The sequence below is a fragment of the Lygodium microphyllum genome, chromosome 29 (genome assembly GCF_053477565.2).
Source record: "Lygodium microphyllum isolate KBCC chromosome 29, Lygodium_microphyllum_v1.1.10, whole genome shotgun sequence".
Lineage (NCBI taxonomy): Eukaryota > Viridiplantae > Streptophyta > Polypodiopsida > Schizaeales > Lygodiaceae > Lygodium > Lygodium microphyllum.
In genome coordinates, this window is record NC_141163.1 from 33,244,898 (window position 1) to 33,265,719 (window position 20,822).

General features: G+C 43.6%; 1 protein-coding gene across 2 annotated transcripts; it reads left to right on the forward strand.

Moving 5' to 3' along the window:
• The first annotated feature begins 742 nt into the window (after positions 1-742).
• Positions 743-18,413, forward strand: RPAC43 (RNA polymerase I subunit 43). 2 transcript variants are annotated; one of them, XM_087671405.1, is made up of 9 exons: positions 743-984; positions 1,680-1,865; positions 2,928-3,057; positions 3,161-3,250; positions 16,675-16,850; positions 17,255-17,350; positions 17,435-17,528; positions 17,611-17,727; positions 17,826-18,413. In XM_087671405.1, the coding sequence occupies exons 1-9, from the start codon at positions 874-876 to the stop codon at positions 17,927-17,929; spliced, it is 1,104 nt and encodes a 367-aa protein (XP_087527531.1). In that variant the 5' UTR covers positions 743-873; the 3' UTR covers positions 17,930-18,413. The 2 variants fall into 2 exon arrangements, with proteins under 2 accessions (XP_087527531.1, XP_087527533.1); XM_087671407.1 differs by having other exon boundaries at positions 848-1,040; positions 1,415-1,865.
• The last annotated feature ends 2,409 nt before the right edge of the window (positions 18,414-20,822 follow it).

The window sequence follows — 20,822 nt, forward strand, 5'->3', positions numbered from 1 at the left end:
ATGATCAAAATTTATATTTGCTTCACTCCACTTGGAAGCATTTGTCCACATATGGTGGCACTATATCAATTGATAGAATCATCAATTTATTGATTGTGAAGACTTTAAAATGCATATGATTCAAGCATTTATATCCCTCGTGGAAAAAGAGCAGTTGGCAAGAGATTGGTACACTCTTGATCAACGTAATTTCATTGCACGAGAGTACACAAATTAGAAGAAGAAGAAGAAGAAGAAGAAGAGAGAGAATATGAACACTAAGAGAGAATTATAGAGAGAGAAGACTAACAAATTAGAAACTTTGAGAGAGAGGGGGGAAGGGAAAAAGAACAAATTAGAAACTTTGAGAGAGAGGGGGGAAGGGAAAAAGAAGCAGAAGAAGAGAGAGAATATAAACACTAAGAGAGAATTATAGAGAGAGAAGATTAACAAATTAGAAACTTTGAGAGAGAGGGGAGAAGGGAAAAAGAAGAAGAAGAAGAAATGAGAGAGAAGAAAAAAATAAAAAAAGAGAGGAGAGAGAAGGAAGAGAGGAGAGAAAAGAAGAGAAGAAAAGTGGGGAGAGAAGATAAGGAGAAAGAGAAAAAGAAGAGGAAATATAAATACAAAGAGAGAATTATAGAGAGGAAGATAATTTTTTTTTAAAAAAAGAAATAAATTTAAAGAGAGAATGAAGAGAGACAGAGAAGAAGAAAAAGGGAAAAAAGAGGAGAGAGAGAGAGAGAGAAAGAGGGGGAGAGGAAAACAGGAGAGGAAGGTTGTAACATCCCAGTCCTCACGCCTAAGGTTTGTCTCTCCAAGCCTCTAGAGACTAGCACTACTGGGCTATTGGGTCTTCAGCTGGCATAAGGGACGAAGACGCAGAGGGAGGCCATGGCGCGCAAGTCTGCATTGGACATGCCTGATGTTCCCAAGGGCCAGCTTCCTCCTCACCTCGAGCTTCAGAGGACTCGCGTGGTCTGTGCCGCAGACGCCCCTTCCTATGTAAGACCTATCTATGTCTCTCAAATGCAGCTCTCCGACACCCGTTTTGGCGGCCAGTATCCACAATGAATTGCATCATTTTTTGCAAATGCATCTCAGTGCCTGCACAGCACACGAATATGCTCAGTATCCATATAAGAATTGCACTATTTTTTGCACCTTTTGATACCGAAGCGAATACATCTCAGTGCCTGCACACGAACATGTATAAAGCATCTCAGCACGATAATAAACTAAAAAGTGTTGCATAATAGCATCCTGTAAGGCTATATTATTTGGAAACAGCTTGAGATCATCAATCAATCATGCACGGTCGCATTTTTGATGTGATTAGACTCAGTTTTGTATCAGTTTGTTATCACTCGAGGTCATCTCCGTATCGCTCACTTTGTTACATGTATGCTCCCTAATTGAGGCTGCTGAACTCCAGTTACTCATCTGGTGACGTTTTGACAATACGTGCTGTTTGGATTGCTATTGATTGATGTCAAAGCGTTCCGGGTGTGGTGTCCATCCCATATGGCAAAACCACAGGACAGGCTGAAGATATCATGCCCATCCTCTCTCCATTCTTTGCATTTCCAACATAACAGGACTCACATGTTAAACTATTTATGCACAGTTTTAAAAGATGGCTGGATGTTAATATATTTTTTCTGATTTGCAAATTAAGTCAATTTTCTGTAGAAGTGCAGACTGAAACCCTGCAGTACTCGGGTGCTTATGCATTATTTGGAGTTGACAATAGCCTCCGGTTGGAAGAATTCTGCAAGAATTTTTGTGTGGAAGTTATCTCCTTGGATGATGATGACATAGAGTTTGACATGGTTGGAATTGATGCTGCCATAGCCAATGCATTTCGGCGAATTTTAATTGCTGAGGTTAGTCATGTTTTGCAGCAATGAAGATTAGTATTCATGAGCTTTGTGAGAAGTGAGAATATCTGGGTGCCTCCATTGAACTGTCAAAATGCACAAGGTGTTTGTACACCTCAATATAAGAACTGTGATGAAATTTACTTGACATAGATGTATGAAATTGGATGTCTGCTCTTATTTTGTGGTTTTAGCAGAGGCTTCAGTGTTTTCCACGGCTGTGCTTAGGGTACTGAATGGTCTTTTTGCTGATGTAACACTGAACGTCCTACTTGTAATGAACATTTCAAGGTCCTCATAAAAGGGCTTCATTGCTGATTTGATAACCCTTCTGTGCAAGTTTGATGTGCCTGTCAAACTCGAGGTTGGGGCTGTACTTTGTGTAGCATTTCTGTGCAGCAGAAGTCAGATTATAACTGTAATTGCTTCCTGTCAAAAAGTGACTGCAAGACAAACAACTTCCATTTGAAAGGCCTTGATCTGAAGATAGAACCCATTCAGAATGGGTTCTACTTAGCATATATGTTAAATCCTTTTATTCTCAAATGCATTTGATGTTTTGAGTTTTTGAGCATTCTAACTTCTAAGGCTTTTGACAGTTTTAGATCTATGCATTGCTTTTGTTCTACTATGTTTGAGGGATTGGAGTTTTTCAAGAACTTCATGCACATTCCTAATTGATCAGTGGCTATGAGTTGGTGGAATAGTTGTGCTTGCCAGCAGATTTTACACATGGAAGGCACATCTTTAATTATTTGTTAAGTTCTGCATTCACAAAGCTTGATTATATGTTTGTCCACTTTATTTGAGATAAGGTTTGCATTCACCAATATAGAAATCACATTAGTCTCTTGTGTCTTGCTTGTGCTTTGGTATTCTGTACTAAATATATATCCCTTTGATTGATTGTTGTTTGCACGTGGGTTTATGATTTGGGTGATCTTTCACAAATTTGTATTATTTCCAATATATGCATCCTTGGAGAATTCAAATTCACAGTTGGGCAAGATAGTGTGTTTGTATCTGGTTCATCTTTTTGGTACAATACCATCAATATTCTATGTCTAGGTGCCTACCATGGCAATTGAAAAAGTATTTATGGCAAACAATACTTCGGTGATTCAAGATGAAGTGTTTGCTCACCGTTTAGGTCTAGTCCCCATCAAGGTTGATCCTCGCCTTTTCGAATACAAGTCAGGTATGAATGCCATTCATGATTGATCAACAGATTTGAAAGTTCAAGTCATGCATGAAGTATTTGCTTAGTTCTTTTTCCAAGGTGAGCTCTTGTGTCTCTGCAGAGAATGACTTAGCCAATGAGAAGAACACTATTGTTTTCAAGTTGGATGTTACTTGCTCAAGGCAAGATGGACGCTTGAAGAATGCCACTGGTATGTGCATTTACATCACTGTGCACATTGAGAGGTGCATTAAGAGATGCAGGATACTTTTTTTAGTAATTAGTAATTAAACTATAACTAATAGATAGGAACTTGCTTCCTTTAGCTGGCAGCAGGATATGATTTTCAAATTTTACAACTTAAGAAGTGCAAATACTTCATCTTGTCATATCAGTGTCATATCAGCAATTTTTATAGTTAAGTCAGCTCTTTGGCATCCGGAATAATCATAAGACAGCCACTATGGAAATGGTAGACAGCTTTTGTCTTGTTGTATCTCAGAAAGTGTCATTGGTGGCAAATTAGGGCTTTTGTTTGTTATCCATCTGTATGTTTTGCTCCTTTTTAAGTATAGGGACAAAAAGTGAGGCAAAGTGGGTGTTGTATTTTATTTGAATCTGGGACAGTGCTTTCTTTTCAATGTCACTTCTTAAATTGATCCATCCCAAGTTTGGTTTGAATTTTGTAACTCTCTCGCTGAATTTTAGGATTTCTGTTGTACCTATTGCAGATTTGTAGCATAGGTGCAATCTAATGCCCCCCCTTCAAAAAGAAAAGAAAAGGGACTCTTTATTTCCATTGTGGTCTGGTGTTTTGTAGTGCACCTGATGATATGGCAAGTCAGGCAGGCCAGATCAAGGGTCAGGGTAGTCGAACAACAAGTAGGTGGTTTGCTGGCATGAAAATCAGACTGACTGACCGGTCAGGTAGACAGACATGTTGAATGTGGTGACGTGAGCCTATTAAAGGTGAGTCCACTTCGTGGTCATCAATCGGATTGAGCAAACATGTGATTGTGTTCCGTGTCAGTTAATCATACCTATAGTGTGGGCAAGGATTAAGGTCGTCTTCTATTGAGCATACAACAGATGGGAAGTGCTAGATGGGGCAATTGTCCAACTGGTTCAAGGAGTCTGTGCAGGAGTGGTCATGGCTGCATGAGTTTGGGTGAAGGTTGATTGTGACTGTCCAAGGATATGTCAGGCAGCAAGGCATCTTTGAGGATTTGGATCATGTGAGATTGTAGGATTGCACTTGGGCTGGAGTGCAGCAAGGATTCATTGTTGGCAGCTTTTACCCTTGTATACATCCATATTACTGCTGTGTAATGTTTATGATCAGAGGGTCACATCTGTCTTTGGTTTCTTTTATTTTCTTTGAGTTGTGCATTTGGAAGACAATGGTCTTATAGTTGGTATTAGAGCCGTCTAGATTATTGGGCAAAGAAGTGTAGACCAAAGGTTGATAGATGAAGGTGAAAAATGTACACATAATATGTTACTGTTTTGTATAAGAGCTCAGATTGTGGACTCATGGTTAGACCAAGCATTCAGTACCCATACATGATCACACATCGGGTTAGGGCTCCCACCTTCGATTCCTAATCTTTATATCACAACATTTAAGCTTTTGTCAATGTTGGAGGATTCCAAAACTTTCATTGTGTCTTCAGATTAGTAGTACAAGGTTACTTTACCATGGAGGCTTAATATGAAAAGTGCATGTTGCAAGTGTAGGTGACACATGTTGAGATGGATTCATTATGCATGGAGGTGGTAGTGCTTCACGAAGGATTCTTTTCTACAAGGTCAAATGAATCTTTATGGTGGACAATCTCTTAGCTTCAGGGGAGCTTTGCTGCCATAGGGTGAATGGAACAAAGGTTGAATCATTTCAAGCTCTTCGTAGCTTCAAATTCTTCAAATAATGACTTCGATTTAGCAAGCATTCATCTTGAGACCATCTGAAGGCCTCTCAATAGTGAGAGGGTGATCACTACTTGGGTGGGTTTTGTGGGATTGTGCAATGGAAAGGAAAGTGAACATGGAGTGAATAGTAAAGGAGATTGAAAGAGATACAGGTGAGAGAAGGTTTAAAGTGACTGATGATTGAATGATACAAGGTTGCAACAGTTAGCCCCAACACTCAACTGTAGGTGTTAGTGTGGGCGTTGAATGGAGGTAGAAGATGAAGATGATGATGGAGAAGGGCGAGATCACAATAAGATGAATGCAATCGAGTGTGGGCTGGGTACATATAGCCAAGAAGAACCAAAACTGGCTGACTTGATGTAGAGGCCCAAAATACAATCGACCTAATTAGTGTGCACACTAACTAATGTGGCCAATGTGCCAAAGAAGAAATGCACTAGTGCCACCTCCATCAGAAGTGTCCTTGTTTGACTTAGACTGATGAGGCTACAAGTAGGAGATGACCAGACCTGACACATGATATCTTGCATCCCCTCAAATATTGGATGCGGCGGAAGAACAAAGGTGATGAAACAAATTTCAGGGTGGTAGGATGAGTGCCACTGTTGACGTGAAGAATGCGAGGCTCGAGCCAAAGAGTAAGACGTCCTCTCTAGATGAAAGCCCGATGCAACAAGAGGTCTCTTAGATATGCTCAATCTCCCACCTTTGTAAGCTACCACCAATGATCCATGGTGCTCTAAGTTGTAAGGCCGACTAGGAAAGGTTCATAATATGGTCGGATAGGTTGACTAGCCTAAATTCCCAGGCTATAAAAGGAAGACCCCTCCAAAGCCATCACCAATCTATCTTTCGCCCAATCAAACTTCTTTCAGCTATCCTTAAGCTCTTTGCCTATCATTTATTCGGATCGTTGTCTAAGCTTCATAATGGAAGCCCACGGGTGAACAGAGCCATCTTTGTATCAGTTCATTTGAAATTAAAGTAGTGTTCTGTACTGTGAGAGTGCGCAACGGAAGAAGAAAACACGAACACAGAGGAGAGACAGAGAGAAAGCAGAGAATGAAGGAAGAAGATCTGCACTGATTGAAATGGATGCTGAATACTCTGAAATGGACTGATCAGTCCCTGCACGCAGCCCGAAGCGTCAGTGAGGGCACCAAATCGGGCTGGAAACAAGGGCAGAACCGATGCCGGAGTGGGAGAGGAGAGAGACTGCGCTGAACCTAAAAAAACAACGTGTATGGCTGATGAGGGGGGCTGCTATATATAGCCCCCTAGCCATAAATCTGATCGACTGGCCAAAAAGCTGGCCGACTGGCCAAAAAACTGGCCAACTTGGCCAGAAAACTGGCCGACTTGGCCAAACTGGCTGACTGCACCAACAAGCAGCCTCTAAAGGCTGACTGCCACAAAAAACAGCTATAACTAATCTGACAGAGCTCCTCTGTCTCCTGCCAGACTCTGACAGGAGCTCACAATCAGGAGATGACAGATTGACACTGAACTAGAGCAGGTTAACACCCCCTCTCAGATCCTAGGAGGGTCTGAAGACCTAACAACCGCATGTGATGAAGCAAAGAAGCCTGAGGTAAAGGCTTCGTGAAGAGATCAGCCGCATTGTCCGCGGTGGGACAATAGGCCACCGCCAGCTTCGAATCCACGATCCGCTCTCGAACGTAGTGGTACTGAACCTCGATGTGCTTCGTGCGCGCATGAAACACCGGGTTCTTTGCCAGAGCAAGGGCACTCTGGTTGTCCACGCGCAGCTCCGTAGGACCTGTCGGGGAAAAGCCAATCTTTGCCATCAAGTGACGGAGCCAAACGGCCTCCATAGCGGTCGAACATAAGGCCCGATACTTGGCCTCTGTAGAAGAAAGTGCCGCGGTAGGCTGCTTCTTGCTACTCCAAGAGACCAGAGCCAAGGGTGAAAGCATAACCTGTAGTGGATCGTCACGAATCCACATCACCTGCCCGGTCAGAATCACTCCATCCAGAAACATCTCCATACATGATCCCGTAGGATCGAGTCCCCTGTAAATACCGAAGAACACGCAAGGTAGCCCTCCAGTGGTCCTGAGTAGGAGTCTTCATAAAAGAAGACAACAAAGCCACCACAAAAGAGATATCAGGCCGAGTGTGAAGAAGCCATATAAGTGAACCAACAAGGCACCTGTAACGGGTGGCATCAGAAAGGGGAACTCCATCTGTCAAAAGTTTGGACTCAGGGTCCATGGGGCATGAAATAGGCCGACTCGCGGCCATACCAAACTCCAAAAGAAGCTGGGAGATGTAACGGTGCTGCGAGATAAAGATGCCCTGTGCCATCTGATAGATCTCCAGGCCTAGAAAGAAGTGAAGGATCCCTAGATCCGTCATGTCAAACTCCTGTCGCAAAATAGACCCAGTATGCTCCACCGGCGGAGTGTTGCTCCCTGTAATAATAAGATCATCGACATACAAGAAATGCAAAACACAAAGAGAACCCGCAACTGTAAAGTAAAGGTTGGGGTCATGATCGGAGCGCTAAAAATCACTTTGAAGAAAGAAGCGGTCAATCCGTTGGTACCAAGCACGAGGAGTCTGCTTCAGGCCATAAAGGGCCATCTGCAGCCTGTAGACATGATCCTCCTTCCCTTGCACAAGAAAACCGGGAGGCTGTGAAACATAGATCTCCTCTTCAAGGACGCCATTCAGAAAGGATGACTTGACATCCATCTGATAAACAGGCCAACGGTGGTGAGCGGCAAGAGCCAAAATAACTCGAATGGTAGACATCCGAGCGGTAGGAGCAAAAGTCTCAAAGTAATCCAAACCTGCTCGCTTTGCAAAACCCTTGGCAACAAGCCTAGCTTTATGCTTGTCCAAGGAGCCATCTGCAAGATACTTGGTCTTAAAGACCCATTTCACACCTATCACCTTCCGTTTCTTGGGACGCGGAACAAGCTCCCAAGTATGCTTCCGCTCGATGGAATCGAGCTCTGCTTGCATAGCCTGTCGCCAAATATCCTGTGCAAGAGCCTCCTCCACTGTGGAAGGCTCAGAATCCTGAAGAATCTGTGACATAAGAGCATAGTTCACACAAAGTGAACTATCCTGCTGGGCCTGTAAGCGGGCTGATCTGCGTGGACCTGTAGAAGAAGCAGGAAAGTGAGTAACACCTGAATCTTGCATAAGCCGACGATACCACAAAGGAATCCTAAGAGACTCCTGCTGTTGCGAGGGAGATCGAGTAGCCTCCGGAACCTGTAAAGCACCTGTCTCAGAAAGGGACTCCCCCATACCAGGGTAAGGTAGATCCTCCTCATCTGAAGAAGGCTCTCCATCGTATGACTGTGGATCCCTAGAAGACTCCGAAAGGGAGGTTGAAGGGGTGAAGAAGGAGTCACTTCCGCCAAAGGGGGAGGAGAAGCCGAAGTAGGAGGAGGAATGGGGGGGGGGAAGAGCCGAAGAAGGAGGGGTGCCCAGAGGTATCCTGGAAGGAAGGGAAGGGAGAGAAGGGGGGAGAGGGTCTGTCGATGTCGAAGAAGCACTTGGAAGAGATCCATCAATCGGATCCTCGGAGGCCGAACCCTCATCGAAGATCACATCCCTGCTCACCTCAATCTTTCGTGTAGTTGGGTCGTAGAGCCGATATCCCTTCGTGGTCATGCTATAGCCCACGAAGATAAGCTGTCGCGACTTAGAGGCGAGCTTCGACTTCCTCTTCTTCTTGTCCATATGGACAAAAGCAGCACAGCCAAAGATGCGAAAGTGGGACACGAAAGCTTCCTCCCAAAGAAAGCCTCATAGGGAGTCGTGTCCTGCAATACCGAAGTCGGAGAGCGGTTGCGAATATGCACCGTTGTAGCCACCGTCTCACCCCAAAGGAAATGAGGAAGACTTCGATGCTCCAGCATGGATCGGGCCATCTCCACCATAGTCTGATTCGCACGTTCTACAACACCATTCTCTGATGGTGTATTCGGATGGGAATACTCCACCCGAATGCCGTGATCCCTGTAAAACTGAGAGAAAAGGTGAGAAGTGAATTCGCCACCGTGATCAGCTCGGACACCACGAACTTTGGAAGTTGTTTGAGTCTCCACAAAAACCTTCCACTCACAGAAACGGGAGTACGCCTCACTCTTGTACTCCAAAAAATAAGGCCACACATGACGATTGAAATCATCCACAATCAGCATCAAATACTTGGCCTTCCCAAGGGAGGCCGTGCCCATGGGTCCGCAAAGGTCAGTGTGAACCAACTCAAGTGGAGAAGCCCTCCTGGAAGCAACCTGTGGGTGAGGCTGCCAATGCTGCTTGCCCCTCAAGCAGCTGGGGCATAAGGTGTGGAGAGGAGGGAAATCGGGAAGTCCCTCCACCATCTTCCTCCGTGAAGCCCGTCGAATAGAATCAAGATTCAGATGCCCATAACGAGCATGCCAAAGCAGCCCAAGCTCGTGGGAGGCCCTCGCAGCCAAGGCTGTGAGCTGGTAGAGCCCACCCTTCTGTGTACCTATCCAAAGAGCATCACCTGTAGAAGCATCCTCCACTGTGACTGCATCCTGTGTAAAAATGACTCGGGTACCTAGCTGAGTAAGATCATGCACAGACAATAGGTTAAAACCCAAATCAGGTACATAAAGAACTTTGGTGGAAGAAGACCGCCTATCAGAAAACATAGGTAAAGTCCCCACGCCGTGAACAGGAACTGTAGAGTTGTCACCAATGGTGACAGTGCCCCCTCTCGAACGAAGATCTTGAAGCCAATCCTGTCTGAAGGTCATATGAGAAGATGCTCCGCTGTCCACGAGCCAAGGCTTGTCCTAAGTGGTAGAAGCTAGGGCTGTATCCTCCTCAACAAAGACATGCACAAAAGCAGACTCTGTCGTGGTTGGGGCCGCCTTGGAGTCCTTCTCCTTGGGCTTCAGATGGGGGTACTTTCGCCAACACTTCTCCTCGGGATGAGTGCCCTTCGCACAGTGTAGGCACTTGGGCTTCTTCTCCTTCGCATCCTTCTTGTCCTCCTCCTCCTTGTCCTCTGCCTTCTTGTCCTTGGCCTTCGCCTTTTGTTGCTTCTTCTTCTTGCCGCCACTGATACCGGCAGTAAAAGCCTTGGTGGAGCCACTGGCACCCACCTCTTTGAGACGCTCGTCATGCTCCAAGACAAGCGGGGAAAGTTCCTCCCATAGAAGTTTCTCGCGGGTCCTCAAGGTGATGAGGCTGGTGTAGAAAACATCATATCGGGGAGACGGCAGCTGAGTCAAGAGAATCATCGCCATATCCTCGGATGAAATCACCCGACCAAGAGAGGCTAGCTCGCCTCGCATGTCCTCCATCTTCGTGATGTGCTCCTTCATGGAAGAAGAATCATCAAGACTGAGCATTTGCAACTTCTTCTCCAAAGAAATCTTGTGGGCGAACGTCTTATGCTAGTACAAAGACGCAAGCTTCTTCCACACTGCCGCTGCTGTCTGTAACCTGTGAACATGAACAAGAACCGAGTCGTGAAGACTCATAAAGAGAAAGGAACGGGCTCTAGAGTTGAGCCGATCCCACAAGGCTGCACGGTCCATAGAACTTCCATCGGACGAATCCACGGGGGGGCCGGTCGATGGGTGAAGAAACAAGCTCCCATAGGTCGAATGTATCGAGGATGCACTCCACCTTGCACGACTAGAGGGAATAGTTGGAACCGTCCAACTTGTCTTCCTTCGGAAAGGAAGGAAGTATGGGCACCTGTATCGAGGGAATCAAGGAAGGCATCCGGACATCTGAAGAAGTCTTCAGCGATGAAACCTTCTGAGATGCATGGATTGAAGGACGGGTGCGAGGAGACTCCTCCCGTCACGAAACTCCTGAGAATCCCGTCTCCGCTCAGAGGAATAATGTGAAAGAAGTTCATCCTCGGAGTCGTCAAAGCCTGAAAACTGATGAGACATCTTCCAAATCTGCAAACACCAAACACACCACAAAATCTTTGCCGATGCCGAAGGATGACCAGCAGAAGGGTCACCAACCACCAAAACGCAAACTATGGAGGCCAACAAACACCTGGAGCTGCAAAACGCAATGATGTCTGATGAAGATCACCTAGACAGAAACCGCCAAACACAAGTCAAAGCCTGGGAGATTGCCGCTAGCGAGAAAAGGGCCCACAAAAGGTGGAACAGCCTCCAGAACAGCAAAACGCAGCCTGGAGTAGTATCGCCTAGCTGTAGAGATGGCCACCGGGCAGAAAATGCACCCAGGAGAGGAGTGTTGATGACGTGGCAGCCTCAGAAACAGCTGCCTGCAGCAAACGCAGGAGTTGGAGCCGCCTTGGCTGTGGGGAAGGAATCGACAGCAGCAGCAGAAGGGGATGGTGTCTCTCTGTCGGGGAAGATCCTCCGTGCTCTCAGTTAGGCGATGATACCATGTGAGAGTGCGCAACGGAAGAAGAAAACATGAACATAGAGGAGAGACAGAGAGAAAGCAGAGAATGAAGGAAGAAGATCTGCACTGACTGAAATGGATGCTGAATACTCTGAAATGGACTGATCAGTCCCTGCACGCAGCCCGAAGCGTTAGTGAGGGCACCAGATCAGGCTGGAAACAAGGGCAGAACCGATGCCGGAGTGGGAGAGGAGAGAGACTGCACTGAACCTAAAAAAACAATGTGTATGGCTGATGAGGGGGGCTGCTATATATAGCCCCCCCACCATAAATCTGGCCGACTGGCCAAAAAGCTGGCCGACTTGGCCAGAAAACTGGCCGACTGCACCAACAAGCAGCCTCTAAAGGCTGACTGCCACAAAAAACAGCTATAACTAATCTGACAGAGCTCCTCTGTCTCCTGCCAGACTCTGACAGGAGCTCACAACCAGGAGATGACAGACTGACACTGAACTAGAGCAGGCTAACATGTACTTCTTGCTCAGATTTTGTCCGTTGTGCCCTGTAATTTTTACATGGTATTAGAGTCTTGGGGCTCTAAGGAGTAAAGAGTACGGGAGAGGCAAGGGCTTTAACAGTGAAGAGGAGAGATGATGTTTGTTGTATCAGGTAGCGGTGTTGGCATATCAAGTGTGGTGATGGTGTTGTATCAAAATTTCAAACATTGAGGATTCGACCACCAACCCTTAGTCAAGGCAAGTTAGATGGTACAAACTATACTTTATGGAAGTTTAAAATCACAATTATCCTTGATTTTTATGAGCTTTTAGAGACGGTGTTGGGGATTGACCCAGAACCGCGACCCACCCTAGATCCATCAAATTTGAGTGTTATGATTCCTCCAAATGCAGATCTTCTATGAGCTTGGAAATGAATGAATGCAAATGCATTGTGCGCCTTAGTTACAAGCTGTTTCGACAATGTTTTTACCTTGATTTAGCATATAACCAAGGCATTAGAGGCTTTGAATGTACCAAGGAGTTAGTACGAAATGCAAAATCAAACAAGGATTTAGAACTTGGAGGATTAACTTGCAGTAGGGAAGTTTAGTGAGGAGAGACGACTGAAGCATTCATCACTCGAATCAAGAATTTGCGCGACTAGATGGTTGGTGTTAGGATACAAAAGACTAGTGAAGAGCTAGCTTAGAGGTGTCTTCAGATTTGTCCATCAAAGCTTGATGGATCGATAACTACCCTAAATACTTAGGTGAGACCCCAAGCTTTGACGTTTGAGGAATTTTATGTACTACTAATGGAGGAGTTGTTGTAGCTTAAAGCTCGAGAAGGTAGCGGCTGTGGAGATGTTACATTCTCCGCCAATGTGAAAGGCAAAGGTGGTCCTTTACCAATGGCGATAAAAAGAAAAGGGTGGTAAGAAAAAGTTTCAAGGAGAGTGCTTCTATTGCAAGAAGAAAGGACATGCAATTGCAGATTGTTGTGTCAAGAAGATAGATGAAAAGGAGAGTAGCATGAAGACTAAAGAAAAGGAGACAACTAATACGGTTAAAGCAGAGTTGGAGTTATTTATGGTGTTCATTGAGGAAGTGTGTTCCTCGGCACAAGAAATATCTACCATTGACTCATGGGTATTGGATAGCGGTGCCTCTGGTCACATGACCAATAAGATGTTAGAGTGAAGCAATGCAGAAGCGAATGACCAAGACAGAGTGAACAGAAAAGAGAGAGAGGGAGAAAGAGAGTGAAACACAAAAAAATTGTAGTGAGGAATGTTGTGTAAGGATGCAGAAATATACACGGGTGTAGAGGGAATATCTGCGTATGTCTCCTCCTCGAAGACCTCAGTCTTTGTTAGCCCCAAGAGCAGTCTTCATGGTCTGCAGCTTGAAATATGTGAAAATCAACCGAGGAAGATTACTGAAATCAGGGCCTATAAATAGGCTAGGAAGAACACAAAAAGTAATGTAGGTCGTCTGCATTAAATGCAACTGACTACTGTCCAATTGCTGTAAACTAGCCGATCGTTGCAATTGGCCGATTGTACCACATTAGTTGCCACATGGCACTCATGCATCTATCTCGTGCTAATTAGTTGCTCCTACTGCTCCTACCTATCCAGGGAATGTCCAACTCTAACATCCCCTCTCGGATCCTAGATACGATAGAAGGCTAAGGGATTTGAAGTGCTATCGAAGTAAAGCACGGGGAAGCACCTTGGTAAACAAGTCTGCAAGATTGTCCTTTGTCTTGCAATAGACTAGGGAAATGGTCTTGTCCAGAATCTTCTTCCGAATGAAATGGTACTGGATCTCAATATGCTTTGTTTGAGCATGAAACATAGGATGCTTGGCCAAGGCAATGCAACTCTCATTGTCGCATTGTAGAACAATAGGATGTGTCGACGGACAACCAAGCTCCTCTAGACGCCTGTGAAGCCACATTGTCTCACATGTAGTAGAAGATGCTGCCTGATATCCTGCCTCAGTTGAAGAGAGGGCAGTCGTGGGTTGCTTCTTGCTACTCTAGGAAATAGCAGTAGCACCCAAGGTAAAATAATAACTTGTTGTGGATCTATGATGATCCACATCACCGGCCCAATGTGAATCACTCCAACCTGTAAGTACCTAGTCCGTAGTACCTGTACCAACAAGATAATAGATTCCAAGATTAGGAGTCCCCCGTAGGAACTGCAAAATCCTATGAGGGGCTTGCCAGTGCACTGTCTTGGGTTTACTCATGAACCTGACTAGCACACCTACAACATAACATAAGTCAACACGAGTATTAAGAAGCCAGATTAAGAAGCCAACCAACTACCTATAATGGTTAGCATCCGCCAAAGGAGAATTAGAATGAGCGGTAGCCTTCCAATTTGGGTCCATAGGAGTTGTAAGAGACTTGCATCCCTCCATCTCACACGTAGTCAAGAGCTCTTGTACATATTGCTATTGGGAAATAAAGATCCCCCTTGGAGTTTGATAGATCTCATGACGTAGAAAGAAGTGAAGAAGTCCCATATCCGTCATCTTAAACTTCTCATGAAGTGTTGCCTGCATCTGCTTGACCTTCTGAGTGTGGTCATTTGTCACAATCAAGTTGTCCATATAAAGGACAAACAACACACGACCTTCACTTGAGGTGTGTATAGTCAACTGGGGATTGGATTTGGAACACCAATACCCTAATTTCACCTAGAGGAACGAGTCAATCTTCTCATTCCAAGCACAATGAGCTTGCTTAAGGCCATAGAAGGCCTTCTGCAACTGGTACACCTTACCATCAGAAGAACCAAAGCGGGGAGGTTGCTCAACATAGATCTCCTCCTCCAACTCTCCATTCAAGAAGGCAGACTTCACATCCAATTGATAGACTAGCCATCTCCTATGGCTTGCCAAGGCAAGAACTACGCGAATAGTGGCCATCCGAGCTGTAGGGGTAGAACTATCATGGAAATCAATGCCTAGGTGTTGTTCAAAACCTTTAGCAACAAGGTGAGCCTCGTGCTTGTCCAATGTGCCATTACTGTGGTACTTGTTCTTGGAGACCCATTTGACTCCATGATTTTCTTATGAGGAGGCTTTGGCATGAGAAACCAAGTGTCATTCCTTTCAATCGACTCTAGCTCCAGCACCATCGCTTTCCGCCAATGATCATGCTGTAAAGTCTCCTTTATGGAAGGGGGCTCTCGAGCTTGAATGACACGAGTCATCAAACAGTAATTAGTGTAAACAAGCTCAGTTTGGTGTGCTTGGTTCCTCTGTGAATGCTGCGGGCCATCATGCGGCTGCCATTCTTATTATAGGTGACTATGAAGATATGATTCATCGGACTCAAAAGGCTTTGAGCTCTGAGTTTGAAATGACAAACTTCGGTTTGTTGCACTATTATTTGGGGATTGGAGTTTGGTAAGAGCTTGGCAAAATCTTCATCTCTCAAAAGGAGTTTGCATGGGAGATCTTAAAAGCATTTGGTATGACTGAGTGTAAGGAGATAGCTATACCTATGGAGGTTAATGTGAAGTTATCCATTGAGGATATATCAGCACTAGTAGACATTGGGAGGTATAGGAGGTTGGTTGGCAGCCTCATCTACTTATGCGACACCAAGCCTTTTGCTGTTGGTGTTTTGAGTAGGTTCTCAAACAAACCACGAGAAAGTTAGTGGAAAGATGGGATGCGGGTGCTCAAATACTTGAAGGGAACTCTTGATTGTGGTATCACATACAGTTCTGGAAGTGCTCTTATGGAGAATTGTTGACTTAGATTGGGTAGGTGACAATGATTTCAAGAAATCAATGGGAGTACCCACAGTTATTGATGAAACATGACCTATCTTGATTGTACCCTCGGTTAAACAGAGATCTTGGAGCCAATCTTCTTTAGGAGTCATATGACTCAATGCAGTGTTATTCATGAGCCAAGGCCTCTTAAAGATGAGATAGTTGAAGAAGGCTTCTCCATCTCATGGATGTGAAGGAACATTCACTCATGAGTAATAGTTGGCGTAGTTTGAGAAGTAGAGGTAGAGAGAGGCTTTTATGTAGCTCCTTTCTTCGCTTGTGGATGAAAGTGAGGGTATTTCTTTCAACACTTCTTCTCGGGGTGTGAGATCTTTCCATAGTGTGGACACTTGGGATATCCTTTGCGCTTCCCCTTTGAATTTGTATTAGAGTCTAAAGATGACTTCATTTCTTAGAATTGTACTTTCCTTTATTTTGTTTGGCTTGTCCTTGACCCCATGATTTGTCCTTGCAAACTTTCTATCTATAAACTTCACCTTATCTTTTTGAATGTTGCAAACATTTTTACCAAAGCACTTCCTTGTGAGAAGTTTGAGGCTTTTTGAAAGTCCTTGAACTTGCTACCCTTTGGTGCACTTCCACCACATTGGCATTGCAAGGGGGAGTTAGAATTTGCCAATTCTGTGGCCTGTGCCCAATATTTTAGTTATTTGGTTTGTAGTGTGAACACAATATTTTAGTTATTTGGTTTGTAGTGTGAACACAACTACATTAATAAATTGTGTCACCACTTCTAGAGTTAGTTCTAGAGTTAAGTTAACTCTAGTTGAGTTGGGGATAGGTCTAACTTACTTAAGACCTAATGTACTCTCATTCTATGTTTTAGCACTTGCATCTTTTGAGTGTGGAACTGCTGCCCACCCTTGCTCATTGTCTTGTGTTCACTCACTCATTCTCTCTCTCTCTCTCTCTCTCTCTCTCCATTTTCAACAATGAATTAAAGGATACAAGCTCTTTTCTGTTGTGTTATGATCGTATAAGTCAATGTCAAGTTCCAAGATCATTCTTTATGTTTGATTGCAACAGTGAAATCTGAACAGCTGCAATGGCTGCCAGAAGGAAGCGAATACCAACTGTCCTCTGACAAAGGCTCAAAAACTTACACATCTTTTTCCTGCAGTCAAGAATCTTTACCTGGTTTGAAGGATCCGATTGTTCCTCGATATCCAGACATCACTCTTGCAAGGCTTAGACCTGGCCAGGTGAGCTCTTATTAATCATCTGAGGATTGTTCATGAGAATGGATAATGCCTTTTTTTTCTCTCATAGTTTTCACATGAATTACCTGTGTTGTAATCAGGCAGATAACATAGAAATAAGATTATTGGAGGCTGAAGTAGTATGTTTCAGAAATACTAAACAAAATGAGTCTGGGCTTACTGATGTTTGCAAGAAAGAGACTTTTTAAAAAGTTGGTAAAAGTTTAGCTATTTGGTTTGAGAGCCATTGATGGTTGGGTATACATTTCCAGGGCAGGTAATATAGGAAGGAGAACTCCATTGGCATTAACATTAGGCTGAAGGCTTTAGCTGGTGGATCTTTTGGCTGTGGTTTCAGTATGGTTCATGGATAGTTTATTTATTGATGTCTAATTGAACTTTTGTAGTGCATTGAGCTGGAAGCCCATGCGGTAAAAGGGATGGGAAAAACCCATGCAAAATGGTCTCCGGTGGCAACAGCCAGATATAGAATGCTTCCTGAGGTACCCTTTGATGAGTTTTCAAGAAAGGTTTTAGATTACTTTTTTCTTGGACAGTCCAGCCAGATTTTGTGCACTGTTCTGCAGGTGGTTCTTTTGGAAGAGGTTTGGGATGAGCTGGCAGAGGAGTTAGTTGAGAAATGCCCTGTTAATGTCTTTGATATTGAAGAGTTGCCCAAAGGTTAGTTCTTTCTTCTAAAAGAAGGGTGAATGTGGATGAGCAGCCTTAGTTGGATTCTTTTAACTTGGGTTCTGTCTGGTAGGGGGTAAAAGAGCAGTTGTGACCCGCCCTCGTGATTGTACACTCTGTAGAGAGTGCGTGCTTGGAGAGGGCTGGGACAAGCGAGTTCAGTTGCGCCGTGTAAAAGATCACTTTATATGTAAGTGATGGGTGTCTGCTTTTATATGTAGCTGTATATGGCTGTCTGTGCATATATTAGAAGCATTGAATTCAGCTGTCTTCTCCTCCCTTTGGCAGTTACAGTGGAGTCTACTGGGGCACTACCTCCAGAAACTCTTTTTGTAGAGGCAGTGAAAATTTTGGAGGACAAATGCCAGCGAGTTTTGACAGAGCTTTCGTGAATGCAGAAAGCTTTTCTGTATTATGGAATCATTTAATGACTGTGACAAGCTTGCTGGGAAAAGCTGCAGGAGTCTTTTGATGATTATCAGATTTGATGACTGGAAGAAGGCATGAGAGAAATGTTGAAAACATGTTCATTGGCTGCAGCATCCCAGTAAGCACTTATTTTGATCAACTTGAGGAAACTTTGTACAGGTTTTTGTTGAGACTACAGATGCAAAGGTCTGGTGAGACACTTGTTCTTTGGGGTTTATCTTTGCCCAACCAAGGGAACATGGCAGCGAAAAAAAGAGTTGCCATACGGTTACATCTTGAAGTTGTCAAAGTGTTATCAATGTTCTGTAATCAGTGTTCAGTCAAGCGGAGCATTACCACTGCGTGAAAGATCATACTCATATATCAGCCATAGTTTGTATTTAGCCATATATCAGTCACAAAACAGTATAGTTTGTATTTATCCCTTAAATGATTTTGTTTCCAACACAGCTGTGTCAGCAGTTCAAGAATGCCTTGTTGTTACACAACTTTTAAAAAGCATAAGTTGCTCAAATTTCTGCCATGTGAGTATGTGTAAAGATTGCACCCATGTTATTTTATAGTTCTGAATTTGAGTGCCTTTAACTAGTATAGAGCCCATCATGGATTGTCCAATATGGCAATATTGAGAACACAGTTACATGTAAGACTTGCTGAGGAAGATTGATGAACAGTGTTCAGTAACAGCTCTACTGATTTTAAAACTTGTCAAAACCATTGAGATGGACAGCATTGAGATTCAGAAACTTAGGTGTAAGGGCTATTCTTGGAAAACTTAATGTCACAACTCGATGCAACCATGCTGAAACATCACACACATGGCATTTATGAGGTTGTGATACAGGAAAAGCACGAGTGGCCATATCCCCAGAATACAGCTATAAATGTTGGAAATAGACAAAATCAAATGCAGTCCAGTTCCATAGTGGAGTAACAAAAGTGGCTGCAAGCATGTTTGTGCTGGTTCCTAGTTTGCGCATGCCGAGCCTGGTGTTTAAAGTTTGTGAAACTGCTGGATCTTAAATAAGAAAAAGTTTCTTGAACTAATGTGCATGCCCGAAGGAGTTCACCAAGGTTGGTTTCTCAATCAGAGGATTCCCTATGCTTTCTTGTTGAAGAGATAGCCAGGTTACTTATCTAAGAGCCCACTTCATTCCTCTACCTGCCATCACCCTGCGTGTCCCCTGGACAAACTCAGTGATTCTATAGAATCAAAAGGGATTGTCAAAGAGAGGTTTGAAATGGTGGGAAAGACTATGATATAAGCTCAGCCTAAGATTTACAACTTTACTGAAAAGTCTCACCTCTTAGCTTGAGAAAACTTTAAGCAGATTCCGAACAAGAAGTCACCATGCCACTATACCATTGTCTAGGCATATGACTTAATGGGCAATGCCAGCAAATACCAAAGCCACACACACGCGTGTGCGCTTGCACACACATCTGTCTCAGCATAGCTGAGCTTGAACCTTCGAATATGCAGATGAAGGTTTTTGTGGACATAATATCAAGCACATTGGTGTTATCTCTCAATGCAACTGAGCTTGAAGCTTTAATTATAATACTTCAATCCGCATTGTTTAACAAATTTTCTCTTTATCTCAAGCCTCTCTTCCATTCGTGGAGTGACTAGCTTATATTTGATGATAACCCGTGATCTCCCATGTTGGGATTTTGTTAGAGATTTGGACCTTGCACTTTAGCACATCTAAGAAGGGCTTATAGTGTTGTATTATGCATGGATTACCATCTTTTCTCTCTCTATCTCTGGCTTTCTTCACACTTCATCGAGTCACTCACCTAGTCTTGTTTATAACCCTTTTCATTGTATTTTGTAAGAAATTGAGCCCTTGACAACACACGTGATAATGGGCTCATTTTTTAAATCACTTGGAGATCCCCTGCTAGAGATCTAATTATTATTTTGTAGGGGATCCAATCATTATTCTTTGGTGGCTCATGAAAAATGCCCCTACCATACATTAGAAACATGCTCAACAATTGTCATTAGTGTATTGGATTATGCATCACTTTCATAATATATTGAACAAAAGATCACTTGATGCTATTCTTTTCTTTGGCATTTTATGATATCAAATCACTTGAGACAAAAGTCAAGGTTTCAACTTTTACATGGAAATTTACAATTTTTTTCTGAACTATATCTAGTCATATATTTGGTCTTTTAATGGCTATTGTTAGATTTATGTCCTACAAATGTCCTACTTGATATGCATTTTATTGCATTTCACCTCAATTTTCTATTTTTACCTTATGTTTGATAAATAAGTGCACATAAGGTTTTGTGTTGGAGCATTTTTTGTTGAGAGAGAGAGAGAGAGAGAGAGAGAGAGAGAGAGAGAGAGAGAGAGAGAGAGAGAGAGAGAGAGAGAGAGAGAGAGAGAGAGTGCATGCGTGCGTGTGCACGTGTGATATTAGCATCCTCTAAGACGCCTCAAAGGCACATAGGATAGAAGAACATAACTTAAGATTTCATGTATAGTCCACTTTGGGGTGCCATTGGCATGAATAAAAACGAACTACTAAGGTTATAAGTGGTACTATATAAATTAACGACCGTGAAGTACCCTAATGCTTAAGCTTTTTGAACTCTTCTATAATGGTTTTCCCATCTTGATAATTTACCAAATCGCCTCTTTTCTAGCTACCTTCATCTTGGTGATCTCATCTAGTCATGCTTTGAGTTGCGTTGGTTGAGCTCATCCGTGATCCACATTTTGATTGCTTTAGTGCTTCGATTTTATCTTGTATCTCTTCAAACTCCAAAGTTTCTTGGTGATTTCCTTTTTTGGTAATGTGCCTCCCTTGTTTGGTAATGTGCCATGGTGTCAGCCA